Below are 17,706 nucleotides of genomic sequence, written 5' to 3'. Positions count from 1 at the left end.
AATCATTTAAAATTATAGTTATTATAACCGGTAAAATAAAGACTTACGCCACAGTCAGTGGAGTCCCATCTACCCATTTCCACTTGCCCTCCTCATCTCTGTCAGTCAAACCAATCCAACTTTGATGAGTGGTGAATGTAGCGAGAAATTCCTGTTCAACATTGAAAGTGCAAACAAGATGAACACAGAATTTGTATGTTCTATACAATGTTTTATTTTACCTTCTCTGTTATTACACGCCATGAAATAAAACAAACCACAAACCACAACAAGACCATATTTAAAACACCTGCAACAGCTGTGGTTCAGAGGAAACAACCTCTGCATCAATGTGAAGAAGACCAAGGAGATGGTGGTGGACTTCAGAAGGGACGGGCGCCAGATCAATATTCATGTGCAAACCCAATGGCATACATATGCAGACTGTACCTGTTCTTTAGGGCTGTTTATCACCACCAGATCAGCTCCTCTTCCTCTGCAGTCCTTTCTGCCTTCATCCCAGGAACCATACTTAGAAGAGACGAGGTAACAGGTACAACCAAACCAAGTCCATCCTGAGGGACATGTGGTCGCTAGAAGACACATCAAATGAGAGACAGTGTAGAATTAAGGTCATTCATACCTGCTGCACTGTACAGCATTTTGGATTTTTGTTTTTTTAATACTGTTCTGGTCGTCACTCTGCCTGCATGATAGACATGCACCACCCAGCCTATCTAAATAATTTATTCTGCATCCGTTGGTACCACACCTACATTGTCCAGACTAATACTATGTATGTGTGTGTGTGTGTGTGTGTGTGTAAACACTGGTGCATCAGGCTATTGAAACACTAAATTTTTTTTAATTTGTTTTTTAAAAACAGACTCACTCTGTTTGTACAGAGTCTGAAGTCTGGTCAGCGCTTCTTCTATCTTGGCTGTGAGGTTAGCATTCAGTCGGTCTCTCTCTTCAGTCATTGAGGAAAGTTTGTCATCACTGTCCTGGAGACGCTCAGTCAGGTTGTTTTTGATGGCAGAGAACTCTGCAGCTGCCTCACGGGCTGAGTGATGATCTGTGACATACAACACAAAACACAAATCACCTTATACATTCATATTTTTGTATAAGAGATGTTTATAAAACACATCGTCTCCCTTCTGCTAGATCTTAAATACCTGCTAATACAGTGCATGAAACATCTGAAGCCAGAAACAGTTTGTGTCAAGAAATGAAGAGAATAAAACAGACAGAGAAAATCCATTCATCCGTCTTTAAACCACTTATCCGGGGTCAGGTTGCAGGGGTGAACCAAGCTCCGATGGATGGCCCTTAGCAGAGGGAAGTCAGAAGCTGCTTTTAAAATGTCAAGAAATGAAGGAGAAATAAACTAAATACAGAACAAAAACCAAAAGCTGTGAATGGAAGGTGGTAAAAATGGCAGTTTGCTGTGCTGCATCTTGAGGCTTTTCACACTGTCTTCTTTCATATAATGTTCAGAACAGGCAGAATTCTAATGACTTCAGACCAGTTAAGTCTTAAAGACTTTGAAAAATCAGACTCACAGAGGAACACAAGGGTGATGAGCCCAACCAGCAGGAATACACTCAGCAGCCCCAAACAGACAATGACGGCTACAAAACATCGTCTCAGACCTGAACAGAGAAAATACAGAAATTAAACCAGTGCAGTAAACTGTGATAACAACAAACACATTTCTGCCACTTTATTCTCACCTGTGTGGTTTGTAGAAGGTTTTGGATGGACAGGTTTGACTTGTTCAACGTTAACGTAAATTTCCTCCATTGCTCAGATGGATGTGAGGTTTGAAGGACGATCGGTTCTGCAGCACAGACTAATAATAGGTGTGAGTCTTATTGCTCTGTTATTATGAGGAAGTCACATGATCCATACATGTTAAGTATGTAAGGTTTGAGGGACAGACTGCTGTGACATGTGAAACTGGTGGGTGGTCAGTCAGAGGAAGTCACATGTTCCATAGGTGTTAAGTAGATTTTTTTATAGAACAGTAATGTGAAAGATAAAGATAAGACAAAGTGTGTACAGCTTGTCTTCTCTTTATCTTTTACAGTAATTTACTGAGACTATATCACAATGTTTTACTGTATATATTTCACAGTAATTTCCACTAAAATTACAGCTATACTGTAACTTCACAGCTACAAAGCCCAAAACAACTATCGACACAGGGAACCATAAAATGAAAGAGCTTTATTGCAGCTTTCAGTGGTATAAGTTACTTGTATGTGCAGCAAAGCTTCACAAAGAAAAACGGTTTTGAAATGAGGTTTTGATCCATCATGAATAGGATCAGAAAGATTAAAGTTGTATTCTCAGATATGTGACCCAGTAATTATCCAGCAATAACATCCTCCATTTCAGGAACTCTGAAAGTAAATTTATTTAATTTGCTACATAGCATTAGCTACATTATGGCCTCCATTGATTTTCGCAACTGAACATTGAAGCATATTCACATTAACTGTGATCGTACTGGATTAGATGAAAAGAATGCACAACAAATGCTGAGCAGTACAACTACATCATTTTTAAAAAAAGAAAGAACAGAAAACAGTTGACAAGTCACAAACAAATGTATTTTCATAATTACTTATTTTCTGAAAGTTGCAAAAAGTAGCATAGGAAGAAAGAGTTTTCATTCAGGCATTTGTGAAACATCACCCGTAGGTGCATGTCTGTACTGCAGCATATAGTAATAATAATAATAATTGTTAACCTGTAAAACATTTGTGTGATCTTCAAACAGAGTCACGACGTTCACAGACCCATTTCAGCCGAGCTGTACAGGACAAATCATTCCAAGAAGTGTAAACATCAGTTCTAATATGAGCACAGTCCTCTTCACCCCACGATGGATTTCCACCTCCATTATTAGGCTGACTCTGCCAGTACCTGCAGTCAGAATCATCACACTGTTGATTCGATCAACAATTTAGACTATAAACATGTATGCAAATCTGTAATGATAAAATCTGTAAATAAGATGTAACTCTTCATCTGTTTTCAGCTCTAAACAGCTCAAAAACACTGTTAATGGTCAAATAAGGGACTTTGTGGATGCACCAAATCTATGTCAATAAAAAGTGAATCATTTAAAATTATGGTTATTATAACCAAGGCTGTAGATTTGCTTTTGAAATTGGTGGGGACCTAAGTCTAAGTCTGTTGTGACTTAGACTGATGTGTTTAAGCAGGCTGCAACCCACAACAACTGCACTGACCTCCAGGAGTACTCGGAGACTGTCACTGCATACATCACCAAATGTATTGATGATGTAACACAATTCAGAACTGTCTGCATCCGAGCCAGTCAGAAACCATGGCTGACGGGAGGTCTACAGGCTGCTGAGGGTCAGGAACACTGCCTTCAGAGCAGGTGACGAGACTGGCCTAAGGTTAGCCAGAGACAACCTTGCCCACTACTTCAGGGACATAAACCCCTTGTATTTTTGTGTGTGCCTCATCGTACGTACATTTTGTATGACATGAAAATATGTTTTTAGATGGGGGATCAAATTATTGGTGGGGACGTGTCACCTCCATCCATGCTAGAAGGAGCACTTGATTATAACCAGTAAAACAAAGACTTACGTCAGATTCAGTGGATTCCCATCTACCCATTTCCACTTGCCTTCCTCATCTCTGTCAGTCAAACCAATCCAGCTTGGTTCAGTGGTGATTGTAGAGAGAAATTCCTGTTCAACATTGAAAGTGCAAACAAGATGAATGTTTATGTTCTATACAATGTTCTAATTTACCTTCTCTGTTATTACACAGCATGAAATAAAACCACAAACCACAACAAGACCATAATTCAAACACCTGCAACAGCTGTGGTTCAGAGGAAACAACCTCTGCATCAATGTGAAGAAGACCAAGGAGATGGTGGTGGACTTCAGACGGGACGGGCGCCAGATCAATATTCATGTGCAAACCCAATGGCATACATATGCAGACTGTACCTGTTCTTTAGGGCTGTTTATCACCACCAGATCAGCTCCTCTTCCTCTGCAGTCCTCTCTGCCTTCATCCCAGGAACCATACTTAGAAGAGACGAGGTAACAGGTACAACCAAACCAGGTCCATCCTGAGGGACATGTGGTCGCTAGAAGACACATCAAATGAGCGACAATGTAGAATTAAGGTCATTCATACCTGCTGCACTGTAGAGTATTTTGGATTTTTGTTTTTTTAATACTGTTCTGGTCGTCACTCTGCCTGCATGATAGACATGCACCACCCAGCCTATCAGATGCAATTTATTCTGCATCTGTTGGTAACGCACCTACATTGTCCAGACTAATACTATGTATGTGTGTGTGTGTAAACACTGGTGCATCAGGCTATTGAAACACTAAATTTATTTTACATTTGTTTTTTAAAAACAGACTCACTCTGTTTGTACAGAGTCTGAAGTCTGGTCAGCGCTTCTTCTATCTTGGCTGTGAGGTTAGCATTCAGTCGGTCTCTCTCTTCAGTCAGGTTGTTTTTGATGGCAGAGAACTCTGCAGCTGCCTCACGGGTTGAGTGATGATCTGTGACATACAACACAAAACACAAATCACCTTATACATTCATATTGTTGTATAAGAGATGTTTATAAAACACATCGTCTCCCTTCTGCAAGATCTTAAATACCTGCTAATACAGTGCATGAAACATCTGAAGTCAAAAACTGTTTTAAAGTGTCAAGAAATGAAAAAGAAATAAAGAAAACAGAGAAAATCCATTCATCCATCTTTAAACCACTTATCCGGGGTCAGGTTGCAGGGGTGAACCAAGCTCATGCTCATGTCATACAGAAAGTGGATGGCCCTTAGCAGAGGGAAGTCAGAAGCTGCTTTTAAAATGTCAAGAAATGAAGAAGAAATAAACTAAATGCAGAACAAAAACCAAAAGCTATGAATGAAAGGTGGTAAAAATGGCAGCTTGCTGTGCCGCAACTTGAGGCTTTTCACACTGTCTTCTTTCGTATGATGTTCAGAGCAGGCAGAATTCTCATGACTTCAGACCAGTTAAGTCTTAAAGACTTTGAAATATCAGACTCACAGAGGAACACAAGGGTGATGAGCCCAACCAGCAGGAATACACTCAGCAGCCCCAAACAGACAATGACAGCTACAAAACATTGTCTCAGACCTGAACAGAGAAAATACAGAAATTAAACCAGTGTAGTAAACTGTGATAACAACAAACACATTTCTGCCACTTTATTCTCACCTGTGTGGTTTGTAGAAGGTTTTGGATGGACAGGTTTGACTTGTTCAACGTTAACGTAAATTTCCTCCATTGCTCAGATGGATGTGAGGTTTGAAGGACGATCGGTTCTGCAGCACAGACTAATGTAGGTGTGAGTCTTATTGCTCTGTCTTTATGAGGAAGTCACATGATTCATACATGTTAAGTATGTAAATTTCCTCCATCACTTGAATCAAAGTAAGGTTTGAAAGACAGACTGCTGTGACATGTGAAACTGGTGACAGTGGGCATCAGAGGAAGTCACATGTTCCATAGGTGTTAAGTAGATTTTTTTATAGAACAGTAATGTGAAAGATAAAGATAAGACAAAGTGTGTACAGCTTGTCTTCTCTTTATCTTTTACAGTAATTTACTGGGACTATATCACAATGTTTAACTGTATATATTTCACAGTCATTTCCACTAAAATTACAGCTATACTGTAACTTCACAGCTACAAAGCCCAGAACAACTATCGACACAGGGAACATAAAATGAAAGAGCTTTATTGCAGCTTTCAGTGGTATAAGTTACTTGTATGTGCAGCAAAGCTTCACAAAGAAAAACCCTTGAAGGAGTTCACAAAAGTGTGGGGAGTGCAAATTGGAACATGGCATGGTTTTTTAAAAATGGCGGACTTCCTGTACATCGTGGAATTTTCGTCAAGGAGGCTTTTTTTCTCGGCGCAAGGTGATATATCAGTGTACTGAGTGTCAATTCTGTAGCAGTTGCTGTGAATATTTTCACAATTTAGGGGGCGCTGCAGAGCTATGTTTTTTTAATACTGTTCTGATCATCATGCGTGTGCGTGTGTGCATGTGTGCGTGCGTGTGTGTACAATGATTCATCAGGCTATTGAAACACTAAATTTGTTTTTTAAAACAAAATCAGTATTTAAAGAAAAAGACTCACTCTGTTTGTACAGAGTCTGAAGTCTGTCCAGCTCTTCTATCTTGGCTGTGAGGTTAGCATTCAGTCGGTCTCTCTCTTCAGTCAGGTTGTTTTTGATGGCAGAGAACTCTGCAGCTGCCTCACGGGCTGAGTGATGATCTGTGACATACAACACAAACCACAAATCACCTTATACATTCATATTTTTGCATAAGAGATGTTTATAAAACCCATCGTCTCCCTTCTGCAAGATCTTAAATACCTGCTAATACAGTGTATGAAACAGTTGAAGTCAGAAACTGTTTTAAAGTGTCAAGAAATGAACAAGAAATAAAGAAAACAGAGAAAAACCATTCATCCGTCTTCAAAACACTTATCCGGGGCAGGCAGAATTCTCATGACTTGTGGCCAGTTAAGTCTTAAAGACTTTGAAAAATCAGACTCACAGAGGAACACAAGGGTGATGAGCCCAACCAGCAGGAATACACTCAGCAGCCCCAAACAGACAATGGCAGCTACAAAACATCGTCTCAGACCTGAACAGAGAAAATACAGAAATTAAACCAGTGTAGTAAACTGTGATAACAACAAACACATTTCTGCCACTTTATTCTCACCTGTGTGGTCTGTAGAAGGTTTTGGATGGACAGGTTTGACTTGTTCAACGTTAACGTAAATTTCCTCCATTGCTCAGATGGATGTGAGGTTTGAAGGAAGATCAGTTCTGCAGCACAGACTAATGTAGGTGTGAGTCTTATTGCTCTGTCTTTATGAGGAAGTCACATGATCCATACATGTTAAGTACGTACATTTCCTCCATCACTTGAATCAATGTAAGGTTTGAGGGACAGACTGCTGTGACATGTGAAACTGGTGGGTGGTCAGTCAGAGGAAGTCACATGTTCCATAGGTGTTAAGTAGAGTTTACAGAACAGTAATGTGAAAGATAAAGATAAGACAAAGTGTGTACAGCTTGTCTTATCTTTAATAATTTCCACTAATATTACAGCTATACTGTAACTTCACAGCTACAAAGCCCAGAACAACTATCGACACAGGGAACCATAAAATGAAAGAGCTTTATTGCAGCTTTCAGTGGTATAAGTTACTTGTATGTGCAGCAAAGCTTCACAAAGAAAAACGGTTTTGAAATGATGTTTTGATCCATCATGAATAGGATCAGGCAGATTAAAGTTCTATTCTCAGATATGTGACCCAGTAATTATCCAGCAATAACATCCTCCATTTCAGGAACTCTGAAAGTAAATATATTTAATTTGCTACAAAGCATTAGCTACATTATGGCCTCCATTGATTTTCGCAACTGAACATTGAAGCATATTCACATTAACTGTGATCGTACTGGATTAGATGAAAAGAATGCAACAACAAATGCTGAGCAGTACAACTACATCATTTTTAAAAAAAGAAAAAAACAGAAAACAGTTGACAAGTCACAAACAAATGTATTTTCATAATTACTTACTTTCTGAAAGTTGCAAAAAGTAGCATAGGAAGAAAGAGTTTTCATTCAGGCATTTGTGAAACATCACCCGTAGGTGCATGTCTGTACTGCAGCATATAGTAATAATAATAATAATTGTAAAGCTGTAAAACATTTGTGTGATCTTCAAACAGAGTCACGACGTTCACAGACCCATTTCAGCCGAGCTGTACAGGACAAATCATTCCAAGAAGTGTAAACATCAGTTCTAATATGAGCACAGTCCTCTTCACCCCACTCTGGATTTCCACCTCCATTATTAGGCTGACCCTGCCAGTACCTGCAGTCAGAATCATCACACTGTTGATTCGATCAACAATTTAAACTCGACACATGTATGCAAATCTGTAATGATAAAATCTGTAAATAAGATATAACTCTTCATCTGTTTTCAGCTCTAAACAGCTAAAAAACACTCTTAATGGTCAAATAAGGGACTTTGTGGATGCACCAAATCTATGTCAATAAAAAGTGAATCATTTAAAATTATAGTTATTATAACCAGTAAAACAAAGACTTACGCCACAGTCAGTGGAGTCCCATCTACCCATTTCCACTTGCCCTCCTCATCTCTGTCAGTCAAACCAATCCAACTTTGTTGAGTGGTGAATGTAGCGAGAAATTCCTGTTCAACATTGAAAGTGCAAACAAGATGAACACAGAATTTGTATGTTCTATACAATGTTTTATTTTACCTTCTCTGTTATTACACGCCATGAAATAAAACAAACCACAAACCACAACAAGACCATATTTAAAACACCTGCAACAGCTGTGGTTCAGAGGAAACAACCTCTGCATCAATGTGAAGAAGACCATGGTGGTGGACTTCAGAAGGGACGGGCGCCAGATCAATATTCATGTGCAAACCCAATGGCATACATATGCAGACTGTACCTGTTCTTTAGGGCTGTTTATCACCACCAGATCAGCTCCTCTTCCTCTGCAGTCCTTTCTGCCTTCATCCCAGGAACCATACTTAGAAGAGACAAGGTAACAGGTACAACCAAACCAAGTCCATCCTGAGGGACATGTGGTCGCTAGAAGACACATCAAATGAGAGACAGTGTAGAATTAAGGTCATTCATACCTGCTGCACTGTACAGCATTTTGGATTTTTGTTTTTTTAATACTGTTCTGGTCGTCACTCTGCCTGCATGATAGACATGCACCACCCAGCCTATCAAAATAATTTATTCTGCATCTGTTGGTACCACACCTACATTGTCCAGACTAATACTATGTATGTGTGTGTGTATGTGTGTGTGTGTAAACACTGGTGCATCAGGCTATTGAAATTCCACACGTTTTTTAAAAACAGACTCACTCTGTTTGTACAGAGTCTGAAGTCTGACCAGCGCTTCTTCTATCTTGTCTGTGAGCTTAGCATTCAGTCGGTCTCTCTCTTCAGTCATTGAGGAAAGTTTGTCATCACTGTCCTGGAGACGCTCAGTCAGGTTGTTTTTGATGGCAGAGAACTCTGCAGCTGCCTCACGGGCTGAGTGATGATCCATGACATGCAAAACAAAACACAAATCTAACTGAAACCCACAAAGACCAGACTAACACTATACATAAATGTGTGTGTGTGAGAAAAATGATTCATCGGGTTATTGAAACTGTACAAGACTCACTCTGTTTGTACAGAGTCTGAAGTCTGTCCAGCTCTTCTATCTTGGCTGTGAGGTTAGCATTCAGTCGGTCTCTCTCTTCCGTCAGGTTATTTTTGATGGCAGAGAACTCAGCTGCCTCATGGGCTGAGTGATGATCTGTGACATACAACACAAAACACAAATCACCTTATACATTCATATTTTTGTATAAGAGATGTTTATAAAACACATCGTCTCCCTTCTGCAAGATCTTAAATACCTGCTAATACAGTGCATGAAACAGCTGAAGGCAGAAACAGTTTTAAAGTGTCAAGAAATGAACATGAAAATGAAAACAGAGTAAATCCATTCATCTGTCTTCAAAAGACTTATCCGGGGTCAGGTTGCAGGGGTGAACCAAGCTCCTGCTCCGGTCATACAAAAACTGGATAGCCCTTAGCCGAGGGAAGTCAGAAGCTGCTTTTAAAATGTCAAGAAATGAAGAAGAAATAAACTAAATGCAGAACAGAAACCAAAAGCTGTGAATGGAAGGTGAGAAAAATGTAAGCTTGCTGTGCCGCAGCTTGAGGCTTTTCACACTGTCTTCTTTCATATAATGTTCAGAGCAGGCAGAATTCTCATGACTTCAGACCAGTTAAGTCTTAAAGACTTTGAAAAATCAGACTCACAGAGGAACACAAGGGTGATGAGCCCAACCAGCAGGAATACACTCAGCAGCCCCAAACAGACAATGGCGGCTAAAAAACATCGTCTCAGACCTGAACAGAGAAAATACAGAAATTAAACCAGTGTAGTAAACTGTGATAACAACAAACACATTTCTGCCACTTTATTCTCACCTGTGTGGTTTGTAGAAGGTTTTGGATGGACAGGTTTGACTTGTTCAACGTTAACGTAAATTTCCTCCATGGCTCAGATGGATGTGAGGTTTGAAGGATGATCAGTTCTGCAGCACAGACTAATGTAGGTGTGAGTCTTATTGCTCTGTCTTTATGAGGAAGTCACATGATCCATACGTGTTAAGTATGTAAATTTCCTCCATCACTTGAATCAAAGTAAGGTTTGAGGGACAGACTGCTGTGACATGTGAAACTGGTGGGTGGTCAGTCAGAGGAAGTCACATGTTCCATAGGTGTTAAGTAGAGTTTACAGAACAGTAATGTGAAAGATAAAGATACGACAAAGTGTGTACAGCTTGTCTTCTCTTTCTCTTTAACAGTAATTTACTGGGACTATATCACCATGTTTTACTGTATATATTTCACAGTAATTTCCACTAAAATTACAGATATACTGTAAGTTCACAGCTACAAAGCCCAGAACAACTATCGACACAGGGAACCATAAAATGAAAGAGCTTTATTGCAGCTTTCAGTGGTATAAGTTACTTGTATGTGCAGCAAAGCTTCACAAAGAAAAACGGTTTTGAAATGATGTTTTGATCCATCATGAATAGGATCAGGCAGATTAAAGTTCTATTCTCAGATATGTGACCCAGTAATTATCCAGCAATAACATCCTCCATTTTATTTTTAGGAACTCTTAAAGTAAATTTATTAAATTTGCTACAAAGCATTAGCTACATTATGGCCTCCATTGATTTTCACAACTGAACATTGAAGCATATTCACATTATCTTACTCTATCACAACATCATGACCCTGTGCACCTGTTCAAATCACCTTATCGTCATATGTGGGCGCGGCCACATGGCTCAGCAGCGCCCCCTAGAATGAGATCTGAGTCCCCGTTTGACCTACAGACACGAAAATCGGTACACATATGTATCACCTCGGGACAAGAAAAAAAGTCTAAATGGCGGACTTCCTGTACGTCATGGAATTTTCATCCAAGAGGCTTTTTTTCTCGGCACGAGGTGATATATCTGTGTACTGAGCGTCAATTCTGTAGCAGTTGCTGTGAATATTTTCACACTTTAGGGGGCGCTGCAGAGCCATGTTTTTTTAATACTGTTCTGGTTGTCTCTCTGCTTGCATGACAGACATGCAACCACAGAGAGCCTATAAAAATAGTTTATTCTGCATCTGTTGGTACCGCCCACAATGACCAGACTAATACTATGTGTGTGTGCGTGTGTGTATACAATGATTCATCAGGCTATTGAAACACTAAATTTGTTTTTTAAAATAAAATCAGTGTTAAAACAAAAAAAACTCACTCTGTTTGTACAGAGTGTGAAGTCTGTCCAGCTCTTCTATCTTGGCTCTGAGGTTAGCATTCAGTCGGTCTCTCTCTTCAGTCAGGTTGTTTTTGATGGCAGAGAACTCTGCAGCTGCCTCACGGGCTGAGTGATGATCTGTGACATACAACACAAAACACAAATCATCTTATACATTCATATTTTTGCATAAGAGATGTTTATAAAACACATCGTCTCCCTTCTGCAAGGTCTTAAATACCTGCTAATACAGTGCATGAAACATCTGAAGTCAGAAACTGTTTGTGTCAAGAAATGAAGAAGAAATAAAGAAAACATGCAAAATGCAGAACAAAAACCAAACGCTGTGAATGGAAGGTGGTAAAAATGGCAACTTGCTGTGCCGCACATTGAGGCTTTTCACACTGTCTTCTTTCATATGATGTTAGGAGCAGGCAGAATTCTCATGACTTCAGGCCAGTTAAGTCTTAAAGACTTTGAAAAATCAGACTCACAGAGGAACACAAGGGTGATGAGCCCAACCAGCAGGAATACACTCAGCAGCCCCAAACAGACAATGGCAGCTACAAAACATCGTCTCAGACCTGAACAGAGAAAATACAGAAATTAAACCAGTGTAGTAAACTGTGATAACAACAAACACATTTCTGCCACTTTATTCTCACCTGTGTGGTTTGTAGAAGGTTTTGGATGGACAGGTTTGACTTGTTCAACGTTAACGTAAATTTCCTCCATTGCTCAGATGGATGTGAGGTTTGAAGGACGATCGGTTCTGCAGCACAGACTAATGTAGGTGTGAGTCTTAGTGCTCTGTCTTTATGAGGAAGTCACATGATTCATACATGTTAAGTATGTAAATTTCCTCCATCACTTGAATCAAAGTAAGGACAGACTGCTGTGACATGTGAAAGTGGCGAGTGGTCAGTTAAAGGAAGTCACATTTTCCACAGGTGTTAAGTCGAGTTTACAGAACAGTAATTTCACAGTAAGTTCCACTAAAATTAGTGGGGGGGAGGGGGGGATTTGCGACTTGGACACTTTTCTCTATAAAATAAATGTAAGAAACACAAATAAGTGTAACAAAATACATATTTACACATTATGATTACTTCATTTCTTATTGTCATTATATATATTATTTTTCAGATGGTTCCAGATGCTCCAGGTAATTTCCCACAGATTTGTCCCACAATGGGCAAATTGCGTTTTTGCAACAGCACAGTTACAGAAAGCAAAAGATAAGAAAAGCTATATACATGATAAAATAAACTACCGATATTATGCAATACAATCAAAAAAGAGTTTACAGATTAACAATTACTGCACAGATGACTGGAGGTAGAAGTGGTTTGTAGAAAACTACATAGTGCATCAAAAGAACAAATAAATAATTTATTGTATAGTGTGCTGTGTGAATATTGCACCTATCAACCACCAATACAGCTTTTCATCTGTGGAAAAGTCTTCTGCCAGTGACTCTGAAACAGCATCTCAGTCTATAATCTTTTCTTATTATTTCAGAAATAGTCGCGCTGTAAATGTCTCTTTTGTCCCTGCAATAGTTGTGTGGCAAAAGTTCATCCGGAACATCTTCGACGTAACTTCTGGGTTAGCGTAACAAAACATAGCACCGCTAAAGTCAAATAAAAGTTTCCAGTAAGAAATAACAGTGAATAACAATATATAACAGGGGTATGCAGAACAATGCACCTTCCGGCTGAGATAACAGTCCACTACGCGTCTATTATTGTGTTCAGGGCCGCTTTTCAGATGTGTAGACGACTCAGCTAGTTAGTGGAGATACTTCTCTTGTCTTCAGAAGACATCTTTGATACACCACGTCAAAGGCACAAGGCTCTACAATTGGATATTTGAGCCCCTTGTGATATCGCTTGGTGGTCCAATTGGACACTGACTTGCCCGTAGAATAATACAGCCGGGTTAGGTCACACAGACATGCCTGAAGTGTCCTCTTTTCGAGGAAAGAAACAGAACGTCTCTAGCTATTACTTTCCTAATGTATGAGCGACTTTGTAAGACATATGCTCTCATGTCGTATACGACGTGGTCAACTCCGAAATGATCAAGATAATAATAATACATGAAATATTGCCGCGAATTATAGGGGGGCTTTGGATTATTTTAGGGAGGCTGAAGCCCCCCTAAAAGAGGGCTAGCTACGTCTACGCTCAAGGGTGAATCCTTCCCATACAAAGCGGGACTTCTGGTCTCCGAATGGAGGCATGGGTTCGAATCCCACTTCTGATAACACATTTCCCAGAGGGACCTTCCCAAAGGGATTAATAAAGTATATTCTATTCTATTCTCATTAAAGGGTCTATGCAAAAAAAATTCCAAAAAAATATTTATCTGATATATTTTTAAAACCATTAAAGTTAGAGGACGATTTTGTCCCGAACAACATGAAAGGGGGTAAAATTTTCCCACAGTGTACTGTTGACCTATGAAAAAAGGGTTATTTAAAATCATATTAACAAAATGTATGTAAAATTAAGCTTGTTGAGCAGAAATGATTCAATTTGCTCACATATTGACAAAGTTATGGCCAAAAAAAATTACTCTCAGAGGACAAAAATGTCGAACAGTGCATAAGGGTTAAAGATGTTTTTGATGTCCCTAACTGTGTTGGGAATGCCTCTGACTCAGTGGCAGAATATTCTGTTCAATTCAGGACTCTCGCTCTGGAGGCTGGATGGAACGAACCAGCTCTTCCTAATGTCCCTAAATGATAACATCAGGAGTGAGTTAGCCTGTTGCAAGGAGCCACCTTCCCTAGATGCTCTCATTACCCTAGCCCTCTAGTTGGACAATTGCATGAGGGAGGTTTGACTCGAGACCTCATCCCGAACCAAGCAAATCTCTCCTTGCCACCGCACCAGTTCCCCACCTACCCTCAGAAGTGCCTTACCACCAGCGCCATCTACTGTTGAGCACTCTCACCAACCCGAAGCTATGCAACTGGGCAGGACTTGCCTTGCCCCAGAGGAGAGAGATCGTAGGCCTAGAGAGGGCAGGTGTGGGGACAGCCAGCATGTAATTTCTTCCTGTCAGATTCGACCAAATGACAGGGCTCACCAGTAGGGCTAGGGTTACGAGTGGGCCAAGCTACTGTCACTGCTAACCCTAGAATGTCTCTTCCTGTTGTTTTGTGTCCTCACTCTCTCTCCCTAGACTATCTGATTGATTCTGGGGCCAACGGCAATTTACTTGACGCCAGTTTCCTGCGGCGACACAAATTCCTCTCTGTGCCACTAGAGGAGCCAGTCCGCGCTACTGCCCTAGATGGGCGTATTGCGGCCGTGGATTAAATAAGATCACTGTCCGCAAAAATATCCTCTCCCCCTCATCAGTTCTGCTTTCGAAGTTCTCCAGGGTGCGCGTGTGTTCACAAAATTAGATCTTCGCAAGGCTTATTACCTGGTTAGAATTCGCAAGGGGGATGAGTGGAAAACTGCATTCAACATTCCTCTGGGTCATTTTGAGTACATGGTGATGCAGTTCGGTTTGAGTTATGCCCCGGCCATCTTTCGAACTTTGGTTAACGACGTCCTCCGAGACTTCCTTTACCAATTTGTATTTGTGTATCTTGATGATATCCTGATCTTTTCCTCTTCTCTTCAGGAGTACATTGCACATGTCAGAGTAGTCCTCAAGTGCCTGTTAGAGAATAAACTTTTTACTAAAGCTGAGAAATGTGAATTCCACTCACCTTCTGTAAGTTACCTGGGCTTCATTATTCACGAGGGACAGGTGAAGGCAGATCCAGAAAAGGTCAGGGCAGTAGTTGAGTGGCCCGGACCGACCACCGGTTGCAAGTTTTTAGGGTTTGCTAACTTCTACAGAAGGTTTATCCGCAATTACAGTCACATTGCTCTTCCCTTAACTCAGCTTACCTACACTCTCAGACCGTTTGTGTGGTCTCCTCCAGCCAGGGAGGTCTTCTGTGAGTTAAAGGCCCGTTTTACCTCAGCTCCCATCCTGATCCTGCCTGATCCCACTAGACAATCGTCGAGGTAGATTCGTCTGATTCTGGGGTGGGGGCAGTCCTCTCAGTGCTTAGTTGAGGATGATAAACTTCACCCGTGAGCTGCTCGTGGTCAAGCTGGCCCTTGAGGAATGGAGGGAGATGAACAACCCTTTGTGGTCTGTACTGACCAGAAGAACCTCGAGTTCATCAGGGGAGCCAAAAGACTGAACTCCCGCCAAGCCCGTTGGCAGCTGTTTTTCACCAGGTTCGATTTCACCCTCACTTACGGACCTGGCAGCCATAACATTAAACCTGATGCTCTCTCTCACCAGCACGAAAACCTGTCTCCTGAGACTGAACCCATCCTACCTGCCTCCCAGGTCATCGGTTCTCTTACCTGGGAGATTGAGTCCACCATCAAAGAGGCTCAGCGCCACGAAAAGTCTTTGTGGATGCACCAAATCTATGTCAATAAAAAGTGAATCATTTAAAATTAAAGTTATTATAACCAAGGGTGTAGCTTTGCTTTTGACATTGGTGGGGACCTAAGATTCTAACGGAATTTAACGCTTTCTGCACCCAGTGAAAATCTGTTTTTAGATGGGGGATCAAATTATTGGTGGGGACGTGTCCCCTCCATCTATGCTAAAAGTACAACACTGATTATATAACCAGTAAAGTAAAGACTTACCTTTAAGTCAGTGGAGTCCCATCTACCCATTTCCACTTGCCTTCCTCATCTCTGTCAGTCAAACCAATCCACCGTTGTTCAGTGGTGAATGTAGAGAGAAATTCCTGTTCAACTTTGAAAGTGCATGTTCAATGTTCTATTTTAATTTTTTTTGCCTTCTGTCCTTACACAGCGTGAAATAAAACCACAAACCACAGTTTCACCATAAGACCTACTGTATGTACACCTGCAACATGGCTGCACAAGAAAAGGCCTATAAATCTATTTAAGGTACTATTGAGAATGTATTTGATCATGACAAACAGCAGTGTTGGGCCCAACACTGCTGTTTGTCATGAACATTCTTAATTCCTCCCTTGGTCTGAGTCCCACTCTGGGGAACTGGGTCCTGGACTTCTTGACCAACAGACCTTAGACTGTTAGGATCCACAACACCATCTCCTCCTCTATCACCCTCAGTACTGGCTCACCCCAGGGCTGTGTGCTGAGCCCCCTCCAGTTCACTCTGCTGACATACGACTGCTCGGGCGAGACACCCCAGCTGTCACATAGTGAAGCTTGCAGACAACACAGCAGAAGTAGGATGCATCGCTGACAATGATGAGTCAAAATACAGAGAGGAGGTGGAACACCTGGTGCAGTGGTGCAGAGGACACAACCTTTGCATCAATGTGAAGAAGACCAAGGAGATGGTGGTGGACTTCAGACAGGACAGGTGGGGGAAGAGCATTCAGAGCACCAGGCTCAGAAACAGCTTCTTCCTGAAGCTGTCAGGCTGCTGAACTCGAGCCATGCTCTGTAGACTCCTCCCACCACACACGGTGGCTCTGTCCGGTTAACTGAGAGCCTATTCAGACCCCCAGATGACAAAGATTCCAGACACTAGGACGCACACTGCAATATTATGATTCAGTATTGTATGTAATATAACATATGATTATGCATGGAAGTGGCACTAAAAAGCTGTTACATTTTGTTTGTTTAAAATAAAAACATCAATTTGAACAGCTTAATACTGAAGCCCAATAACAAAGTGTATTTATACATGGCATTAGTTTAGTGTAATAAAACACAATTGTATTTAATAAAGTAGGGGATCCCTGCTCCATCTCTCTCTATCAAAACCTCTAGTCAAGAAGGAGTGAAGGTCAATATGCAGTCCTCTCTGCCTTCATCCCAGGAACCAGACTTAGAGGAGACGAGGTAAAAGTTACAACCAAACCAGGTCAGACCAGTTAAGTCTTAAAGACTTTGAAAAATCAGACTTACAGAGGAACACAAGGGTGATGAGCCCAACCAGCAGGAATACACTCAGCAGCCCCAAACAGACAATGGCGGCTACAAAACATCGTCTCAGACCTGAACAGAGAAAATACAGAAATTAAACCAGTGTAGTAAACTGTGATAACAACAAACACATTTCTGCCACTTTATTCTCACCTGTGTGGTCTGTAGAAGGTTTTGGATGGACAGGTCTGACTTGTTCAACGTTAACGTAAATTTCCTCCATTGCTCAGATGGATGTGAGGTTTGAAGGACGATCAGTTCTGCAGCACAGACTAATGTAGGTGTGAGTCTTGT

The 17,706-nt window shown here is 40.9% G+C and overlaps 1 protein-coding gene across 1 annotated transcript; it reads right to left on the bottom strand.

Annotated features, from left to right (window-relative positions):
• Positions 1 to 7,780: 7,780 nt before the first annotated feature.
• LOC114426823 (CD209 antigen-like protein A) lies at positions 7,781 to 10,210 on the bottom strand. Its single transcript, XM_028394469.1, has 7 exons — positions 10,107 to 10,210; positions 9,936 to 10,025; positions 9,289 to 9,423; positions 8,982 to 9,152; positions 8,552 to 8,694; positions 8,176 to 8,279; positions 7,781 to 7,934 (listed from the first exon to the last, which is right to left on the bottom strand). The coding sequence occupies exons 1-7, from the start codon at positions 10,174 to 10,176 to the stop codon at positions 7,781 to 7,783; spliced, it is 867 nt and encodes a 288-aa protein (XP_028250270.1). The 5' UTR covers positions 10,177 to 10,210.
• Positions 10,211 to 17,706: the final 7,496 nt, after the last annotated feature.

This window comes from Parambassis ranga, chromosome 21, assembly GCF_900634625.1.
Source record: "Parambassis ranga chromosome 21, fParRan2.1, whole genome shotgun sequence".
NCBI lineage: Eukaryota > Metazoa > Chordata > Actinopteri > Ambassidae > Parambassis > Parambassis ranga.
The sequence above is the reverse complement of the archived record's forward strand: the minus strand, read 5'-3'. Positions and strand labels throughout refer to the sequence as shown.

What these genes read in the sequence shown, in the direction of transcription:
- LOC114426823 (XM_028394469.1), bottom strand. Translation starts at nt 10,176, where the DNA reads ATGGAGGAAATTTACGTTAACGTTGAACAAGTCAAACCTGTCCATCCA. An exon ending in CATCACCCTTGTGTTCCTCT is followed by an intron (nt 9,424 to 9,935) that starts GTGAGTCTGATT and finishes TGTATGTCACAG; the next exon opens with ATCATCACTCAGCCCATGAG. An exon ending in TCAGACTCTGTACAAACAGA is followed by an intron (nt 9,153 to 9,288) that starts GTGAGTCTTGTA and finishes ATCATCACTCAG; the next exon opens with CCCGTGAGGCAGCTGCAGAG.